Source organism: Leuciscus leuciscus, assembly GCF_965113295.1.
Source record: "Leuciscus leuciscus genome assembly, chromosome: 5".
Lineage (NCBI taxonomy): Eukaryota > Metazoa > Chordata > Actinopteri > Cypriniformes > Leuciscidae > Leuciscus > Leuciscus leuciscus.
In genome coordinates, this window is record NC_138729.1 from 7,937,647 (window position 1) to 7,956,530 (window position 18,884).

The 18,884-nt window shown below is 36.1% G+C and overlaps 1 protein-coding gene across 14 annotated transcripts; it reads left to right on the forward strand.

Annotated features, from left to right (window-relative positions):
• Positions 1-410: 410 nt before the first annotated feature.
• LOC309498259 (uncharacterized protein) lies at positions 411-4,410 on the forward strand. 14 transcript variants are annotated; one of them, XM_082168848.1, is made up of 8 exons: positions 1,263-1,717; positions 3,109-3,170; positions 3,274-3,339; positions 3,439-3,476; positions 3,555-3,602; positions 3,678-3,781; positions 3,918-4,030; positions 4,226-4,410. In XM_082168848.1, exons 1-8 carry the CDS (start codon positions 1,656-1,658, stop codon positions 4,336-4,338), a joined length of 606 nt encoding a protein of 201 aa, XP_082024974.1. In that variant the 5' UTR covers positions 1,263-1,655; the 3' UTR covers positions 4,339-4,410. The 14 variants fall into 14 exon arrangements, with proteins under 14 accessions (XP_082024978.1, XP_082024966.1, XP_082024974.1 ...); XM_082168846.1 differs by having other exon boundaries at positions 1,275-1,717; positions 3,442-3,476; positions 3,678-3,831; positions 3,920-4,030; XM_082168847.1 differs by having other exon boundaries at positions 1,275-1,717; positions 3,277-3,339; positions 3,442-3,476; positions 3,678-3,831; positions 3,920-4,030.
• The last annotated feature ends 14,474 nt before the right edge of the window (positions 4,411-18,884 follow it).

The following is an 18,884-nucleotide window of genomic DNA, read 5'->3' on the forward strand; positions in this document are numbered from 1 at the left end:
GATATCCAGTCATATTTACATAGATTACTACTTCAGTTTAGTTTAGCGATACACAACAACAAGTTAGACGACCTTTCAGTCTCAACTCTAGCATAATTTTGTATTGAACATCGACTTTTATGATGTTTCTTTACAGGTTGATCTGTCAGGTGATGCTCGACAGGAGAAAGTTGTAGTCCTGAATGCAGCGAAAAGCGTTTGTCCTGCAATTCCTCTCAATTACGAAGCAAGAAATTAATTTATGTACAGACATTTATTTAGCAACACACCGTTAGTTACGTTTTGTTTGTGGTGAATGAAAATTGAAATACACTAGACTAGTGTATATAATTCTCGTTTTCGCTGTGTTTTCAGGTACTAAAGAAAAACAATAAGCCAAGAAAAACGACGCACATTGGTCAACCAAGACAGCGAAAACAACACATATGCATGGTAAGTGAATTTCAATTACTTTATACATTAGCGTTTAGTTTATATAAACATATTTAATAAATCCGTGTCGAAATCTGCTAGTTTGAGTAAAAGAGGACGAAGATTCAGAATGATCATTAACGATTATACTGTCAGATTAAGATACGGTTGATTAAAATCGGCTGAGGAAACATTAGGATGGTATTTTGCTTATAAACTAAATGTTTCTGTTCTGGTAAAGATGTAAATTCAGTAAATTCCAGTGAGACGCTCTAGCGCGTGACTGCAGTGCGATGCTGCGCTCTAGCGTCAAGGCTGCGTACTGCACGCTTAAACACTGTTACTTTCACTTGATACAGTGTAAACTATCAATAATTACAGTAATTTCATAATTAATAACTAATAATTAATAAAAATGAGGAACGCTTCACGAATTTGCGTGTCATCCTTGCGCAGGGGCCATGCTAATCTTCTCTGTATCGTTCCAATTTTAGTATATGTGCTGCCGAAGCAAGCACGAACTGAGAGAATCGAGGACAGCTATTTATAGCCAGGACTCCCAGGTATGTGTTTCAGTGGTGGCAAGTGGATAAACCACTTATTCTACTCACTTATGTCTAATGTGACTGTAAATCATGGTGATATGAGCCTGTAAACCTATAAAAACCATGATATTTTCAAATCAGCAGTTTTGTTTAGGTTTACCGTAGTATAATCTGAGCTCTCTAGACCATATGCAAAGGAAGACTGTCTCTACTAGCTGTGATAGGACATCTCGGTGTGACGCAGAGACGCTCTTTGTCTCGTGTTACACGCCCTCCCCCGCAGAATACACAGAACTTCGCCCGTCTGCGGGGGAGGGCGTTTAACACGAGACAAAGAGCTCCTCTCTGTGTCCCACCGGGACGTCCTATCCTATCACAGCTAGTAGAGACAGGCTTCTTTTGCATAGAGTCTACAGCTCAGATTATACTATCACATTTACAGTCACATTTGTTATAAATGAGTAGAATAAGGGGTTTATCAACTTGCAACCACTAAACCACATCGCTTGGGGTCCTGACAGGCTTCTTTTGCACATGGTCTATTGCTCAGATCACATTTGATATCCGCGTTTCTCACACAATAGGCTCAGAGACCAGGAAACAACTGTAGCAGTGAAAACACTGTGAAACGTCTAAGAATCACAAAACTCAGAACAGCCACTTGAAAGATTTGATCTGACGCCAGGATCAACGGGGGTTATGTGCAACATACTTCCGTATTCAGGTCAAACAGGTTGCACCGCTTCCGGTTCAGGTCTTTTGTATGTTTTTCTATTACTTTGAAGAGCATAACCGATGTCCGTCGCATTTGCAGATTACATTCATATATTAAAATTGAATAAAACGCCAACACTAAAAATAACTAGCTAGGTTAGCTTAACTTAAAAGTCCACAGATAGTTGTTAACACTTTCTCCGACAAGCGGATTTTTATCTGCGAAGCTTAATGTGGCCATGGGTTTTGTTAATAAATCCATCAGAGTGATGCCAATGATGATAGTTAAATCAAAGGGGAGAAAGTACATGTTATGTAGAATATGACTAAAAATTTGCAATAGGGCCCACCAATCCCTGTCTAAACTAATTTGAAAAAGTAATGGGACCGGAGCAATATATAGTCAGGGTAACCTGAGAGATGCAATACAAATTGTTTCAAATCTTTTCAAATTTGTTTCAAATTGTTTCAAGTTTCAAATTCTGCTGTAAAGCAGCTCTAACAAGCCAATAGTGTCATTATACAGCTCAAGTGTGTTCTGTGTTGATTCGTTTTTGTATAATAACGATAAAGATAATCAACTGTGCATACATACTGTATATACAATGTATTTGTGCACACACATGTACGTGTGAGTGCCCTGACAAACTCCTGTGTGCTCCACTGCACACTGAACAAGCAAAAGACACAAGATAGTAGTGTTTTACATTTGATTTGTCATATCCATGTGTAGTTTGGTGTGTATAACGGTTTGTGTGTAGAGTTACTATGCAAAAACACCTTTTTTAGAAGAGTTAAAATAGTTTTGAATAAAGTGTTTTCTTTTGCATTAGTGTGTGATGTTTTGTGTGTAGAGTTTTGAGAAAAGGAGCCATAGTTTCAGAAATTGTATATAAGCATTTTAAAAAAATGAAATATTAAAAAACTGTAAATAACACTCAAAAGACACTCACTTGTCGCCATCTAGTGGTGTAATTGTTTTCCAAGTTTTGCCACCACAGAAATAAATGACGTTTTAAAGTATTTTAAAACAGGAGAAAATAAGTTATTTTAAGTTGTAACAACATTATACAATATTACTGTTTCACAGTATTTCTGATCAAATAAATGCATCCTTGGTATTAAATGTCAAAAAGGCACAAAAAAAAGTCACTCACTTGCACTGGTCAAAAAGACACTCACTTGTCACCATCTAGTGGCATAATTAAGTTTTCCCACTGTCTTAAAAATAACTCACCCTGAGAAATACCAAAAAATTGAGATGGGTATAAAATGGGTGGGTTAGCAGCAAGTGGGTGGAGCTTTAGCCGCAAGTGGGCTGTACAAACTTCCAGAGGATTTTGATTGGTTTATTTAGTATCACCTGTGTTGTAGTAGCTAATGGTTTATGCTCCACAATTGGTGGCGGTAATGTGTACGTTTTGTTGCGATCCATCAGAAAACAAAGAAGAAAACCGCTTTCACATGTCAGCGTGCAGAGAAAACGAGCTGTTGTAGCTGGTATTGTCAGCTTTTTATATTTTGCTGATATTTTTTTGTCAAATAAAGAATTAATGGATAATTTTATCACTTTTTTTTATTATTTTTTTTTATCCTCTTTCAGAAGAAGAAGAATGCTCTGCACTCCCTGAAACCTATGGGAAGAAAAAAACTGAACTTGCATATGAAAGTAAGAACTTTGATATGAAACAAAATACATATACTATGCTGGGTTTCAAATTATGTAACTATAATATTGGTCAGCTAATTTTAAATTACTTCATTTTAGCAGACCAAACCCCAGTTGTGCCCTCTGTTTTTAGCAAGGTATGCATAATCAATTTTAATGATGATTTAAAATGTGTATCATAGAACAATTTTAATCCACTTATATTTTTCTTTAAGGATGAGCTGTTAAAAGACGATGACCCTCCATCATGCTTCATCTTCAAGGTAGTTGAATAATGTTATATAATGTGCTTTTTAACATTTTTTAACGGCCTGTGCTAACTGTTGCTATCTTTTCAGTTATCAGGAGCGTTGCTGAAGAACATACTTCTTGAAGTTGTTCTTCAAGAAGGAGATGCTGCCTACATGCCCCTGTCATTGGCTTGCTCAAGGTTCAGGGACATAGTTGGGGATGACAATTTCAAGAGTCAGGCACACTTCTTATGGCTAGAAAGTAAATATTGACATTAAAAAATAAAACGCATAACAAGAACATCATTGATAATGTTAAATGTTATGTTCTTCTTTATTTTTCACCTCAGGTGTTGCATGCTGGAAAAATAAGTCGTCTCACTACAAACAGCTCTTCTGGAGGATGTACTCAATCTCCACTTGTTTGGAGTGTGGGTTTGAGTACAAATGCTGCACACCTGGTACGTTTTGTGTAAATTGGTGATGGATAAACTAGTTGTTAGTCTAAAGGAAAACTAAAAATCTAATTTACTTATGTCATCCCTTGGAGTTTAAAAGTTCTGGACACCATTCACTTGCATGGCATGGACCTACAGAGCTGAGAAAATGTATAATATAAACCCTAGTTCTTATTGTGCTTCTTGTGTATCCACCAGGTTATGTTGGGAAGGGAAAGCGAGGCGAGCTCCAGGGCATTTATTCAGAAACCTTCCACCCTGGATTTTGCAGTTTTCAATGCATGCAGATCAGTTCTAATGAGCTGATATAGTGTCCTTACAAATAACAAAAAAAAAAAAAAAGACAAAAAATAATAAAAGAAAAGAAACACTTTTGCAATCAATTCTGAGTGACTTGTACATGATTTTATTCATTGAAAAAAAGTATTTATCCACCCTGAGATTTAAATGTAATATATGTGTAACACGTTCAGAAGAACATTAGTCTGCTATTTAAAAAAATTATGCAGTAAAGATGGATGGTAACTTTTTTTTTTTTTTTTTACATTAGCCAAATGTTTTTCATGTATTTACACATTCACTTCACTGAGTCCAACTGCATCACATTTTAATATGTTCATTTACTTGATACTGTAGAATTGTAGAATATGTAGCTAATATTCAGAAATATGCTCGAATAAGGCCTACAGCCTGATGAATTTAAAACACCATCACTTTAAGTATGGTAAAAGGTGTAAAGACGTGACTTCATCATTGACAGTGAGTGGTATTGGACACACACAATAATAACAAAGCTGTAAGAAATCAGACCATGTAATATTTGATAGTTTATTTTCATTACTGTCGCTACTTCCTGCCATTCACCGCCGTCCTCGGCAATGACAGCTTGGGGATTTCCGCATAAGCTCCTCCCACTTGCTGCGTAAACTCATCCTACTTGCACATTTGTGAAATCCCTCCCACTTGCGGCGTAAGCTCCTCCCACCTGCAGGTCTCCGGGCTGCAGCGATACATACATGAAAAAATTTGAGTTTCAAAAACAAAAAAAGATTAATTTAACCCCTTAGTGGCCATATACCGATTCTGATGTTATACGAATAATGATTTTGCAAAGACCCTTAATCTGTTTTCAACATTTAGCACTAGCCATATTAAAGAACTAAGGCCATTGGCATTATTAGAGGTACGATCAGTCGGCACTCTTTTTTGTGTGATACTTTTACATATTTTTTAAAGCTTTGTTCACTGCCAGTTTTCACAGGTAATTGTTCACTGCAATTATGTTGACGAACGCGAGCAGGAAATTTCAAAACAAAAAAAATCTCGTTTTGTTACTGATGAGAGAAACGAAGCTTTTCAAACGCCGTTCGAAACGCCACACGCTGGTGTCTGACTATTAATGGTGTCTACTTTTAATTATATTAATTTCGTGTGAACCCATGAATCATGCTGATCATCGCCCTCCAGCGGCGAACCATTGAACTATGTTTTTATTTTTTACAGTCTATGGGTTTACCTGATCTCTCCAGTAGTGACACCATAGACATAATATACATATCAGATATTAATGTCTATGATAGACGTCATATCTATGAGTGACACCAGAGCCCGTCTACGGAGAGCCGTGGCACTTCCTATTAGCCCCATTGTATCGATCTTGGTTGCAGTTCCATTAGAATTCCACTGGAGGTGATCGCGGGCGAGTGCAGACTGAATGAGAGTCTATGGGGCTAGACGGCTAAATGTGTCTCTTTCACCCGATTGCCGTTGAGAAATCTCAGATTTTATTGTAGGTTTTGCAAGTTCAACATGGGTTATAGGTCGAAAGTTGAATGAACGAGTACTTATTTCTTTTCGATTTCTTACAGTTTGAGTTGTTGTTGCCCATAACACGCTAGCATTCTGCTAATGACGTCAGCATTCTGACGTCATTGACATTTTAAAAGACTTTTTAAACCAAATTAGTGACTCTTAAAAATCTAACACCCAGCAATGTGTAATTTCTTTGCATCTCCTTTCGAATACAACATTCAAATTACTAGACAAAAAATTATATCCTGATAAAAGTGGATTTTGAGGGTTTTTCGCCATAGACCTCCATTCATTCTGCACTCGCCTGCGAGCGCCCCCGCATGGACAGAGACGTGTTACTGCAGCCAGTCCAGAAACCGGAAGTAAGCAGAGAGTGCCAATTCTCTTCCTATTAGACATTCTCTGGTGACACCCTATAGACACTTGTTCAATGGTTCGCCGCTGGGGGGCGTTGATCAGCATGATTCATGGGTTCACATCGCCCCCCAGCGGTGAACATTGAAATTTCGAAAGTTTCGAAACAGTGATGACGTAACGAAGCATCGTTTACTGAAATCGCGTGACTTGCATAGACAGTATATAAACGGTGACTTGGGCAGTTTGATACACGCTCCGCATGAAGCAGTGATTCAAAATCGAGTAGGGGTAACGTTAGGCCTACTATGATATTAGACTACATCGCCTACAATAATAGATAATGAATTTCAAACCTGAACCAAACATATTTTTATTCAAAATTATTATTACAACTAAATTGTCGGTCATTAAATAAGGAAACTAACGTTAAATAATTGTGTAGATGATTTGCTTTGTGTAACCCGACATCAGACATTAGGCCGAATTTTTTTATTAATTTTTTTTCTCACCACAGTGCCGCGACCAATCAATCACTCCTTTACAACTGGCCTGGAAAAGAACCAGGCCAGGTTCTTTTTGTGAAAAGAATCACTCCTTTACAACTGCAGTACAACTGCAACCATAAGCCTGCAATGTCACTGTCCTCGCGGCTCCTTACTCGTCGAACTATTCGTTCCACCTTAAAAAATGTTGGATGGTTGTTAACCCCTCCCCCTCGGTGCTTTTGGCCGTATTTCTTAAAGGAACAGTTGTATGTGAATTACAAGCCTGTGGATCGGGCAGCATTTTTCATTTAACAGTGAAAATAAATAGCCTACTCCTGAAAAGATTATCTTGTCTGCCTCTATAAATGGTGTAAGCTATGTGGTAAATTATTATTTTATAATTACTAAATGTTTTTTGTTTTTTTTAAGTATGGAGAAACGTGACATTATGTTTCCAACTGAGATGTAATGTAATGTAATTTCTGTTCTTTATTAGAAGTTATCCATTACTCCAGTCTAACATATACATACATATACATACATATACACACATATACACACATACACACATATACACACATATATACACATATATACAGATATACACATATATACACACATATACACACATATATACATATATACACACATATACACATGTACACACATACACACACATATATATATACATACACACGTATGTATGTATGTATGTATGTATGACAAAGCATACTGGAGGTGCCATTACTTTAGTATTTCACAAGTTCTCAAAAAAACAGGAACGTACAGGCATAGATTAATTCATTCTTAAACGAAATTTTGCATTACAACATTTTCTGATGTGTTGTTATTGAAATATGGTACCCAGAACATGCCTCTCCATGCAACTTTGTGTGCCGACGAAGCATACTGGAGGTGTCATTACTTTAGTGTTTCACAAGTTCTCAAAAAAAACAAGCACGTAGGGGTATAGATAATTTCATTCTTAAACGAAATTTTGCATTACAACATTTTCTGATGTGTTGTTATTGAAATATGGTACCCAGAACATGCCTCTCCATGCAACTTTGTGTGCCGACGAAGCACACTGGAGGTGTCATTACTTTAGTATTTCACAAGTTCTCAAAAAAACAAGCACGTAGGGGTATAGATAATTTCATTCTTAAACGAAATCTTGCATTACAACATTTTCTGATGTGTTATTATTGAAATATGGTACCCAGAATATGCCCCACCATTGCAACTTTATGTGCCGATGCAGCATACTGGAGGTGTCATTACTTTAGTGTTTCACAAGTTCTCAAAAAAACAAGCATGTAGAGGTATAGATAATTTCATTCTTAAACGAAATCTTGCATTACAACATTTTCTGATGTTTTATTGTTGAAATATGGTACCCAGAATATGCCCCACCATTGCAACTTTATGTGCCGATGCAGCATACTGGAGGTGTCATTACTTTAGTATTTCACAAGTTCTCAAAAAAACAGGAACGGAGAGGTACAGATAATTTCATTCTTAAACGAAATCTTGCATTACAACATTTTCTGATGTTTTATTATTGAAATATGGTACCCAGAATATGCCCCACCATTGCAACTTTGTGTGCCGATGCAGCATACTGGAGGTGTCATTACTGTTTCACAAGTTCTCAAAAAAACAAGCATGTAGGGATTTAGATAATTTCATTCTTAAACGAAATTTTACATTACAACATTTTCTGATGTGTTGTTATTGAAATATGGTACCCAGAACATGCCTCTCCATGCAACTTTGTGTGCCGACGAAGCATACTGGAGGTGTCATTACTTTAGTGTTTCACAAGTTCTCAAAAAAACAAGCATGTAGAGGTATAGATCATTTCATTCTTAAACTAAATCTTGCATTACAACATTTTCTGATGTGTTATTATTGAAATATGGTACCCAGAACATGCCCCACCATTGCAACTTTATGTGCCGACAAAGCATACTGGAGGTGTCATTACTTTAGTATTTCTCAAGTTCTCAAAAAAACAGGAACCTAGAGGTATAGATAATTTCATTCTTAAACGAAATCTTGCATTACAACATTTTCTGATGTGTTATTATTGAAATATGGTACCCAGAACATGCCCCACCATTGCAACTTTATGTGCCGACAAAGCATACTGGAGGTGTCATAACTTTAGTATTTCACAAGTTCTCAAAAAAACATGAACGTAGAGGCATAGATGAATTCATTCTTAAATGAAATCTTGCATTACAACATTTTCTGATGTTTTATTGTTGAAATATGGTACCCAGAACATGCCCCACCATTGCAACTTTATGTGCCGACAAAGCATACTGGAGGTGTCATTACTTTAGTATTTCTCAAGTTCTCAAAAAAACAGGAACCTAGAGGTATAGATAATTTCATTCTTAAACGAAATCTTGCATTACAACATTTTCTGATGTGTTATTATTGAAATATGGTACCCAGAATATGCCCCACCATTGCAACTTTATGTGCAACTTTATGTGCCGACAAAGCACACTGGAGGTGTCATTACTTTAGTGTTTCACAAGTTCTCAAAAAAACAAGCATGTAGAGGTATAGATAATTTCATTCTTAAACAAAATCTTGCATTACAACATTTTCTGATGTGTTATTATTGAAATATGGTACCCAGAATATGCCCCACCATTGCAACTTTATGTGCCGATGCAGCATACTGGAGGTGTCATTACTTTAGTGTTTCACAAGTTCTCAAAAAAACAAGCATGTAGAGGTATAGATAATTTCATTCTTAAACGAAATCTTGCATTACAACATTTTCTGATGTTTTATTGTTGAAATATGGTACCCAGAATATGCCCCATCATTGCAACTTTATGTGCCGATGCAGCATACTGGAGGTGTCATTACTTTAGTATTTCACAAGTTCTCAAAAAAACAGGAACGGAGAGGTACAGATAATTTCATTCTTAAACGAAATCTTGCATTACAACATTTTCTGATGTTTTATTATTGAAATATGGTACCCAGAATATGCCCCACCATTGCAACTTTGTGTGCCGATGCAGCATACTGGAGGTGTCATTACTTTAGTGTTTCACAAGTTCTCAAAAAAACAGGAACCTAGAGGTATAGATAATTTCATTGTTAAACGAAATCTTGCATTACAACATTTTCTGATGTGTTATTATTGAAATATGGTACCCAGAATATGCCCCACCATTGCAACTTTGTGTGCCGATGCAGCATACTGGTGTCATTACTTTAGTATTTCACAAGTTCTCAAAAAAACAAGCACGTAGAGGTATAGATAATTTCATTCTTAAAATTTTGCATTACAACATTTTCTGATGTTTTATTGTTGAAATATGGTGCCCAGAATATGCCTCTTCATGCAACTTTGTGTTGCAAAGCATAGAGAAATGCGTATGATTAGGCTACATCGTTTTATTTTATTTTGAATGGTTCTGTTTAAACATTTCTGTAAATAATAGATATATTTTAATTTTGTTTAGGTCTGTGAGGCGAGTAGGCTACCTTATACGCTGAGTTTCGGTTCATGGATGACAGCTTAGATCCAGTTCAAGTTCATGGATGACAGCTTAGCTCCAGTTCACTCCGGCGCCTCCGTGTCGTGATTATCTATTTTCTGATTTACATTTTATTTAGGCTATTAAATCTAGGCAATTGGTTGATGAAACATAGATTAAAATTAAGATACAATTAATACAAAACAAAATTCGTTTAGAAAGGCTTTGTGCTTTCTGTTTGAGGTCTCTGTGTAAGTCTTTTAGTGCCGCTTTCAGAGCACTTATGTCCGTAATGGAGAACGGTCACGTAACATTGTTTTTTCCTCATAAATCTGAACACAGAAAATAAAAGACAAAAGACATTTTTTAAAAGACAAACCATACATTTTGGGAAAAAAATATGGATTTATAGCGTTTTGAAAAGAAAAAAATTACTTTGAATTGATCATCAACGATATTGTTGTTTGATTTAATAATCATTGTTCAACATGGTCAGACTGAGGCAAAAAACAACAACATTTTAACAGGATAAGTTAATAAAAAATAAAAATAAAGCACTTTAATTGGAATGATTTTAGTGTCTGTGATTTATCGCGGGCACGGTTCGGGTAACGGGTCAACACTAAAGTAATGACACCTCCAGTATGCTGCATCGGCACATAAAGTTGCATGGAGAGGCATTTTCTGGGTACCATATTTCAACATTAACACATCAGAAAATGTTGTAATGCAATAATTCGTTTAAGAATGAAATTATCTATACCTCTACATGCTTGTTTTTTTGAGAACTTGAGAAATACTAAAGAAATGACACCTGTATGCTTCGTCGGCACATAAAGTTGCATGGAGAGGCATATTCTGGGTACCATATTTCAATAATACATCAGAAAATGTTGTAATGCAAGATTTAATTTAAGAATGAATTCATCTATGCCTCTACGTTCCTGTTTTTTTGAGAACTTGTGAAATACTAAAGTAATGACACCTCCAGTATGCTTCGTCGGCACATAAAGTTGCATAGAGAGGCTTATTCTGGGCACCATATTTCAATAATAACACATCAGAAAATGTTGTAATGCAAGATTTCATTTGAGAATGAATTCATCTATGCCTCTACGGTCCTGTTTTTTTGAGAACTTGTGAAATACTAAAGTAATGACACTTCCAGTATGCTGCATCGGCACATAAAGTTGCATGGAGAGGCATTTTCTGGGTACCATATTTCAACAATAACACATCAGAAAATGTTGTAATGCAAGATTTTGTTTAAGAATGAAATTATCTATACCTCTACATGCTTGTTTTTTTGAGAACTTGTGAAACATTAAAGTAATGACACCTCCAGTATGCTTCGTCTGCACATAAAGTTGCACGGAGAGGCATATTCTGGGTACCATATTTCAATAATAAAACATCAGAAAATGTTGTAATGCAAGATTTCGTTTAAGAATGAATTCATCTATGCCTCTACGTTCCTGTTTTTTTGAGAACTTGTGAAACACTAAAGTAATGACACCTCCAGTATGCTTTGTCGGCACATAAAGTTGCATGGAGAGGCATGTTCTGGGTACCATATTTCAACAATAAAACATCAGAAAATGTTGTAATGCAAGATTTCATTTAAGAATGAATTCATCTATGCCTCTACGTTCCTGTTTTTTTGAGAACTTGTGAAACACTAAAGTAATGACACCTCCAGTATGCTGCATCGGCACATAAAGTTGCAATGGTGGGGCATGTTCTGGGTACCATATTTCAACAATAAAACATCAGAAAATGTTGTAATGCAAGATTTCATTTAAGAATGAATTCATCTATGCCTCTACATTCATGTTTTTTTGAGAACTTGTGAAATACTAAAGTAATGACACCACCAGTATGCTTTGTCGGCACATAAAGTTGCAATGATGGGGCATATTCTGGGTACCATATTTCAATAATAACACATCAGAAAATGTTGTAATGCAAGATGTCTTTTAAGAATGAAATTATCTATACCTCTAGGTTCCTGTTTTTTTGAGAACTTGTGAAATACTAAAGTAATGACACCTCCAGTATGCTTTGTCGGCACATAAAGTTGCAATGGTGGGGCATGTTCTGGGTACCATATTTCAACAATAAAACATCAGAAAATGTTGTAATGCAAGATTTCATTTAAGAATGAATTCATCTATGCCTCTACGTTCATGTTTTTTTGAGAACTTGTGAAATACTAAAGTAATGACACCTCCAGTATGCTTTGTCGGCACATAAAGTTGCAATGGTGGGGCATGTTCTGGGTACCATATTTCAATAATAACACATCAGAAAATGTTGTAATGCAAGATTTCGTTTAAGAATGAAATTATCTATACCTCTACATGCTGGTTTTTTTGAGAACTTGTGAAACACTAAAGTAATGACACCTCCAGTATGCTTCGTCGGCACACAAAGTTGCATGGAGAGGCATATTCTGGGTACCATATTTCAATAACAACACATCAGAAAATGTTGTAATGTAAAATTTCGTTTAAGAATGAAATTATCTAAATCCCTACATGCTTGTTTTTTTGAGAACTTGTGAAACACTAAAGTAATGACACCTCCAGTATGCTGCATCGGCACACAAAGTTGCAATGGTGGGGCATATTCTGGGTACCATATTTCAATAATAAAACATCAGAAAATGTTGTAATGCAAGATTTCGTTTAAGAATGAAATTATCTGTACCTCTCCGTTCCTGTTTTTTTGAGAACTTGTGAAATACTAAAGTAATGACACCTCCAGTGTGCTTTGTCGGCACATAAAGTTGCACATAAAGTTGCAATGGTGGGGCATATTCTGGGTACCATATTTCAATAATAACACATCAGAAAATGTTGTAATGCAAGATTTCGTTTAAGAATGAAATTATCTATACCTCTAGGTTCCTGTTTTTTTGAGAACTTGAGAAATACTAAAGTAATGACACCAGTATGCTTTGTCGGCACATAAAGTTGCAATGGTGGGGCATGTTCTGGGTACCATATTTCAACAATAAAACATCAGAAAATGTTGTAATGCAAGATTTCGTTTAAGAATGAAATTATCTATACCTCTAGGTTCCTGTTTTTTTGAGAACTTGAGAAATACTAAAGTAATGACACCTCCAGTATGCTTTGTCGGCACATAAAGTTGCAATGGTGGGACATGTTCTGGGTACCATATTTCAATAATAACACATCAGAAAATGTTATAATGCAAGATTTTGTTTAAGAATGAAATGATCTATACCTCTACATGCTTGTTTTTTTGAGAACTTGTGAAACACTAAAGTAATGACACCTCCAGTATGCTTCGTCGGCACACAAAGTTGCATGGAGAGGCATATTCTGGGTACCATATTTCAATAACAACACATCAGAAAATGTTGTAATGTAAAATTTCGTTTAAGAATGAAATTATCTAAATCCCTACATGCTTGTTTTTTTGAGAACTTGTGAAACACTAAAGTAATGACACCTCCAGTATGCTGCATCGGCACACAAAGTTGCAATGGTGGGGCATATTCTGGGTACCATATTTCAATAATAAAACATCAGAAAATGTTGTAATGCAAGATTTCGTTTAAGAATGAAATTATCTGTACCTCTCCGTTCCTGTTTTTTTGAGAACTTGTGAAATACTAAAGTAATGACACCTCCAGTATGCTGCATCGGCACACAAAGTTGCAATGGTGGGGCATATTCTGGGTACCATATTTCAATAATAAAACATCAGAAAATGTTGTAATGCAAGATTTCGTTTAAGAATGAAATTATCTGTACCTCTCCGTTCCTGTTTTTTTGAGAACTTGTGAAATACTAAAGTAATGACACCTCCAGTGTGCTTTGTCGGCACATAAAGTTGCACATAAAGTTGCAATGGTGGGGCATATTCTGGGTACCATATTTCAATAATAACACATCAGAAAATGTTGTAATGCAAGATTTCGTTTAAGAATGAAATTATCTATACCTCTAGGTTCCTGTTTTTTTGAGAACTTGAGAAATACTAAAGTAATGACACCAGTATGCTTTGTCGGCACATAAAGTTGCAATGGTGGGGCATGTTCTGGGTACCATATTTCAACAATAAAACATCAGAAAATGTTGTAATGCAAGATTTCGTTTAAGAATGAAATTATCTATACCTCTAGGTTCCTGTTTTTTTGAGAACTTGAGAAATACTAAAGTAATGACACCTCCAGTATGCTTTGTCGGCACATAAAGTTGCAATGGTGGGACATGTTCTGGGTACCATATTTCAATAATAACACATCAGAAAATGTTATAATGCAAGATTTTGTTTAAGAATGAAATGATCTATACCTCTACATGCTTGTTTTTTTGAGAACTTGTGAAACACTAAAGTAATGACACCTCCAGTATGCTTCGTCGGCACACAAAGTTGCATGGAGAGGCATATTCTGGGTACCATATTTCAATAACAACACATCAGAAAATGTTGTAATGTAAAATTTCGTTTAAGAATGAAATTATCTAAATCCCTACATGCTTGTTTTTTTGAGAACTTGTGAAACACTAAAGTAATGACACCTCCAGTATGCTGCATCGGCACACAAAGTTGCAATGGTGGGGCATATTCTGGGTACCATATTTCAATAATAAAACATCAGAAAATGTTGTAATGCAAGATTTCGTTTAAGAATGAAATTATCTGTACCTCTCCGTTCCTGTTTTTTTGAGAACTTGTGAAATACTAAAGTAATGACACCTCCAGTATGCTGCATCGGCACATAAAGTTGCAATGATGGGGCATATTCTGGGTACCATATTTCAACAATAAAACATCAGAAAATGTTGTAATGCAAGATTTCGTTTAAGAATGAAATTATCTATACCTCTACATGCTTGTTTTTTTGAGAACTTGTGAAACACTAAAGTAATGACACCTCCAGTATGCTGCATCGGCACATAAAGTTGCAATGGTGGGGCATATTCTGGGTACCATATTTCAATAATAACACATCAGAAAATGTTGTAATGCAAGATTTTGTTTAAGAATGAAATTATCTATACCTCTACATGCTTGTTTTTTTGAGAACTTGTGAAACACTAAAGTAATGACACCTCCAGTGTGCTTTGTCGGCACATAAAGTTGCAATGGTGGGGCATGTTCTGGGTACCATATTTCAATAATAACACATCAGAAAATGTTGTAATGCAAGATTTCGTTTAAGAATGAAATTATCTATACCTCTAGGTTCCTGTTTTTTTGAGAACTTGAGAAATACTAAAGTAATGACACCTCCAGTATGCTTTGTCGGCACATAAAGTTGCAATGGTGGGGCATGTTCTGGGTACCATATTTCAATAATAACACATCAGAAAATGTTGTAATGCAAGATTTAGTTTAAGAATGAAATGATCTATACCTCTACATGCTTGTTTTTTTGAGAACTTGTGAAACACTAAAGTAATGACACCTCCAGTATGCTTCGTCGGCACACAAAGTTGCATGGAGAGGCATGTTCTGGGTACCATATTTCAATAACAACACATCAGAAAATGTTGTAATGTAAAATTTCGTTTAAGAATGAAATTATCTAAATCCCTACATGCTTGTTTTTTTGAGAACTTGTGAAACAGTAATGACACCTCCAGTATGCTGCATCGGCACACAAAGTTGCAATGGTGGGGCATATTCTGGGTACCATATTTCAATAATAAAACATCAGAAAATGTTGTAATGCAAGATTTCGTTTAAGAATGAAATTATCTGTACCTCTCCGTTCCTGTTTTTTTGAGAACTTGTGAAATACTAAAGTAATGACACCTCCAGTATGCTGCATCGGCACATAAAGTTGCAATGGTGGGGCATATTCTGGGTACCATATTTCAACAATAAAACATCAGAAAATGTTGTAATGCAAGATTTCGTTTAAGAATGAAATTATCTATACCTCTACATGCTTGTTTTTTTGAGAACTTGTGAAACACTAAAGTAATGACACCTCCAGTATGCTGCATCGGCACATAAAGTTGCAATGGTGGGGCATATTCTGGGTACCATATTTCAATAATAACACATCAGAAAATGTTGTAATGCAAGATTTCGTTTAAGAATGAAATTATCTATACCCCTACGTGCTTGTTTTTTTGAGAACTTGTGAAATACTAAAGTAATGACACCTCCAGTGTGCTTCGTCGGCACACAAAGTTGCATGGAGAGGCATGTTCTGGGTACCATATTTCAATAACAACACATCAGAAAATGTTGTAATGCAAAATTTCGTTTAAGAATGAAATTATCTATACCCCTACGTGCTTGTTTTTTTTGAGAACTTGTGAAACACTAAAGTAATGACACCTCCAGTATGCTTCGTCGGCACACAAAGTTGCATGGAGAGGCATGTTCTGGGTACCATATTTCAATAACAACACATCAGAAAATGTTGTAATGCAAAATTTCGTTTAAGAATGAATTAATCTATGCCTGTACGTTCCTGTTTTTTTGAGAACTTGTGAAATACTAAAGTAATGGCACCTCCAGTATGCTTTGTCATACATACATACATACATACATACGTGTGTATGTATATATATATGTGTGTGTATGTGTGTACATGTGTATATGTGTGTATATATGTATATATGTGTGTATATGTGTGTATATATGTGTATATCTGTATATATGTGTATATATGTGTGTATATGTGTGTATGTGTGTATATGTGTGTATATGTATGTATATGTATGTATATGTTAGACTGGAGTAATGGATAACTTCTAATAAAGAACAGAAATTACATTACATTACATCTCAGTTGGAAACATAATGTCACGTTTCTCCATACTTAAAAAAAACAAAAAACATTTAGTAATTATAAAATAATAATTTACCACATAGCTTACACCATTTATAGAGGCAGACAAGATAATCTTTTCAGGAGTAGGCTATTTATTTTCACTGTTAAATGAAAAATGCTGCCCGATCCACAGGCTTGTAATTCACATACAACTGTTCCTTTAAGAAATACGGCCAAAAGCACCGAGGGGGAGGGGTTAACAACCATCCAACATTTTTTAAGGTGGAACGAATAGTTCGACGAGTAAGGAGCCGCGAGGACAGTGACATTGCAGGCTTATGGTTGCAGTTGTACTGCAGTTGTAAAGGAGTGATTCTTTTCACAAAAAGAACCTGGCCTGGTTCTTTTCCAGGCCAGTTGTAAAGGAGTGATTGATTGGTCGCGGCACTGTGGTGAGAAAAAAAATTAATAAAAAAATTCGGCCTAATGTCTGATGTCGGGTTACACAAAGCAAATCATCTACACAATTATTTAACGTTAGTTTCCTTATTTAATGACCGACAATTTAGTTGTAATAATAATTTTGAATAAAAATATGTTTGGTTCAGGTTTGAAATTCATTATCTATTATTGTAGGCGATGTAGTCTAATATCATAGTAGGCCTAACGTTACCCCTACTCGATTTTGAATCACTGCTTCATGCGGAGCGTGTATCAAACTGCCCAAGTCACCGTTTATATACTGTCTATGCAAGTCACGCGATTTCAGTAAACGATGCTTCGTTACGTCATCACTGTTTCGAAACTTTCGAAATTTCAATGTTCACCGCTGGGGGGCGATGTGAACCCATGAATCATGCTGATCAACGCCCCCCAGCGGCGAACCATTGAACAAGTGTCTATAGGGTGTCACCAGAGAATGTCTAATAGGAAGAGAATTGGCACTCTCTGCTTACTTCCGGTTTCTGGACTGGCTGCAGTAACACGTCTCTGTCCATGCGGGGGCGCTCGCAGGCGAGTGCAGAATGAATGGAGGTCTATGGCGAAAAACCCTCAAAATCCACTTTTATCAGGATATAATTTTTTGTCTAGTAATTTGAATGTTGTATTCGAAAGGAGATGCAAAGAAATTACACATTGCTGGGTGTTAGATTTTTAAGAGTCACTAATTTGGTTTAAAAAGTCTTTTAAAATGTCAATGACGTCAGAATGCTGACGTCATTAGCAGAATGCTAGCGTGTTATGGGCAACAACAACTCAAACTGTAAGAAATCGAAAAGAAATAAGTACTCGTTCATTCAACTTTCGACCTATAACCCATGTTGAACTTGCAAAACCTACAATAAAATCTGAGATTTCTCAACGGCAATCGGGTGAAAGAGACACATTTAGCCGTCTAGCCCCATAGACTCTCATTCAGTCTGCACTCGCCCGCGATCACCTCCAGTGGAATTCTAATGGAACTGCAACCAAGATCGATACAATGGGGCTAATAGGAAGTGCCACGGCTCTCCGTAGACGGGCTCTGGTGTCACTCATAGATATGACGTCTATCATAGACATTAATATCTGATATGTATATTATGTCTATGGTGTCACTACTGGAGAGATCAGGTAAACCCATAGACTGTAAAAAATAAAAACATAGTTCAATGGTTCGCCGCTGGAGGGCGATGATCAGCATGATTCATGGGTTCACACGAAATTAATATAATTAAAAGTAGACACCATTAATAGTCAGACACCAGCGTGTGGCGTTTCGAACGGCGTTTGAAAAGCTTCGTTTCTCTCATCAGTAACAAAACGAGATTTTTTTTGTTTTGAAATTTCCTGCTCGCGTTCGTCAACATAATTGCAGTGAACAATTACCTGTGAAAACTGGCAGTGAACAAAGCTTTAAAAAATATGTAAAAGTATCACACAAA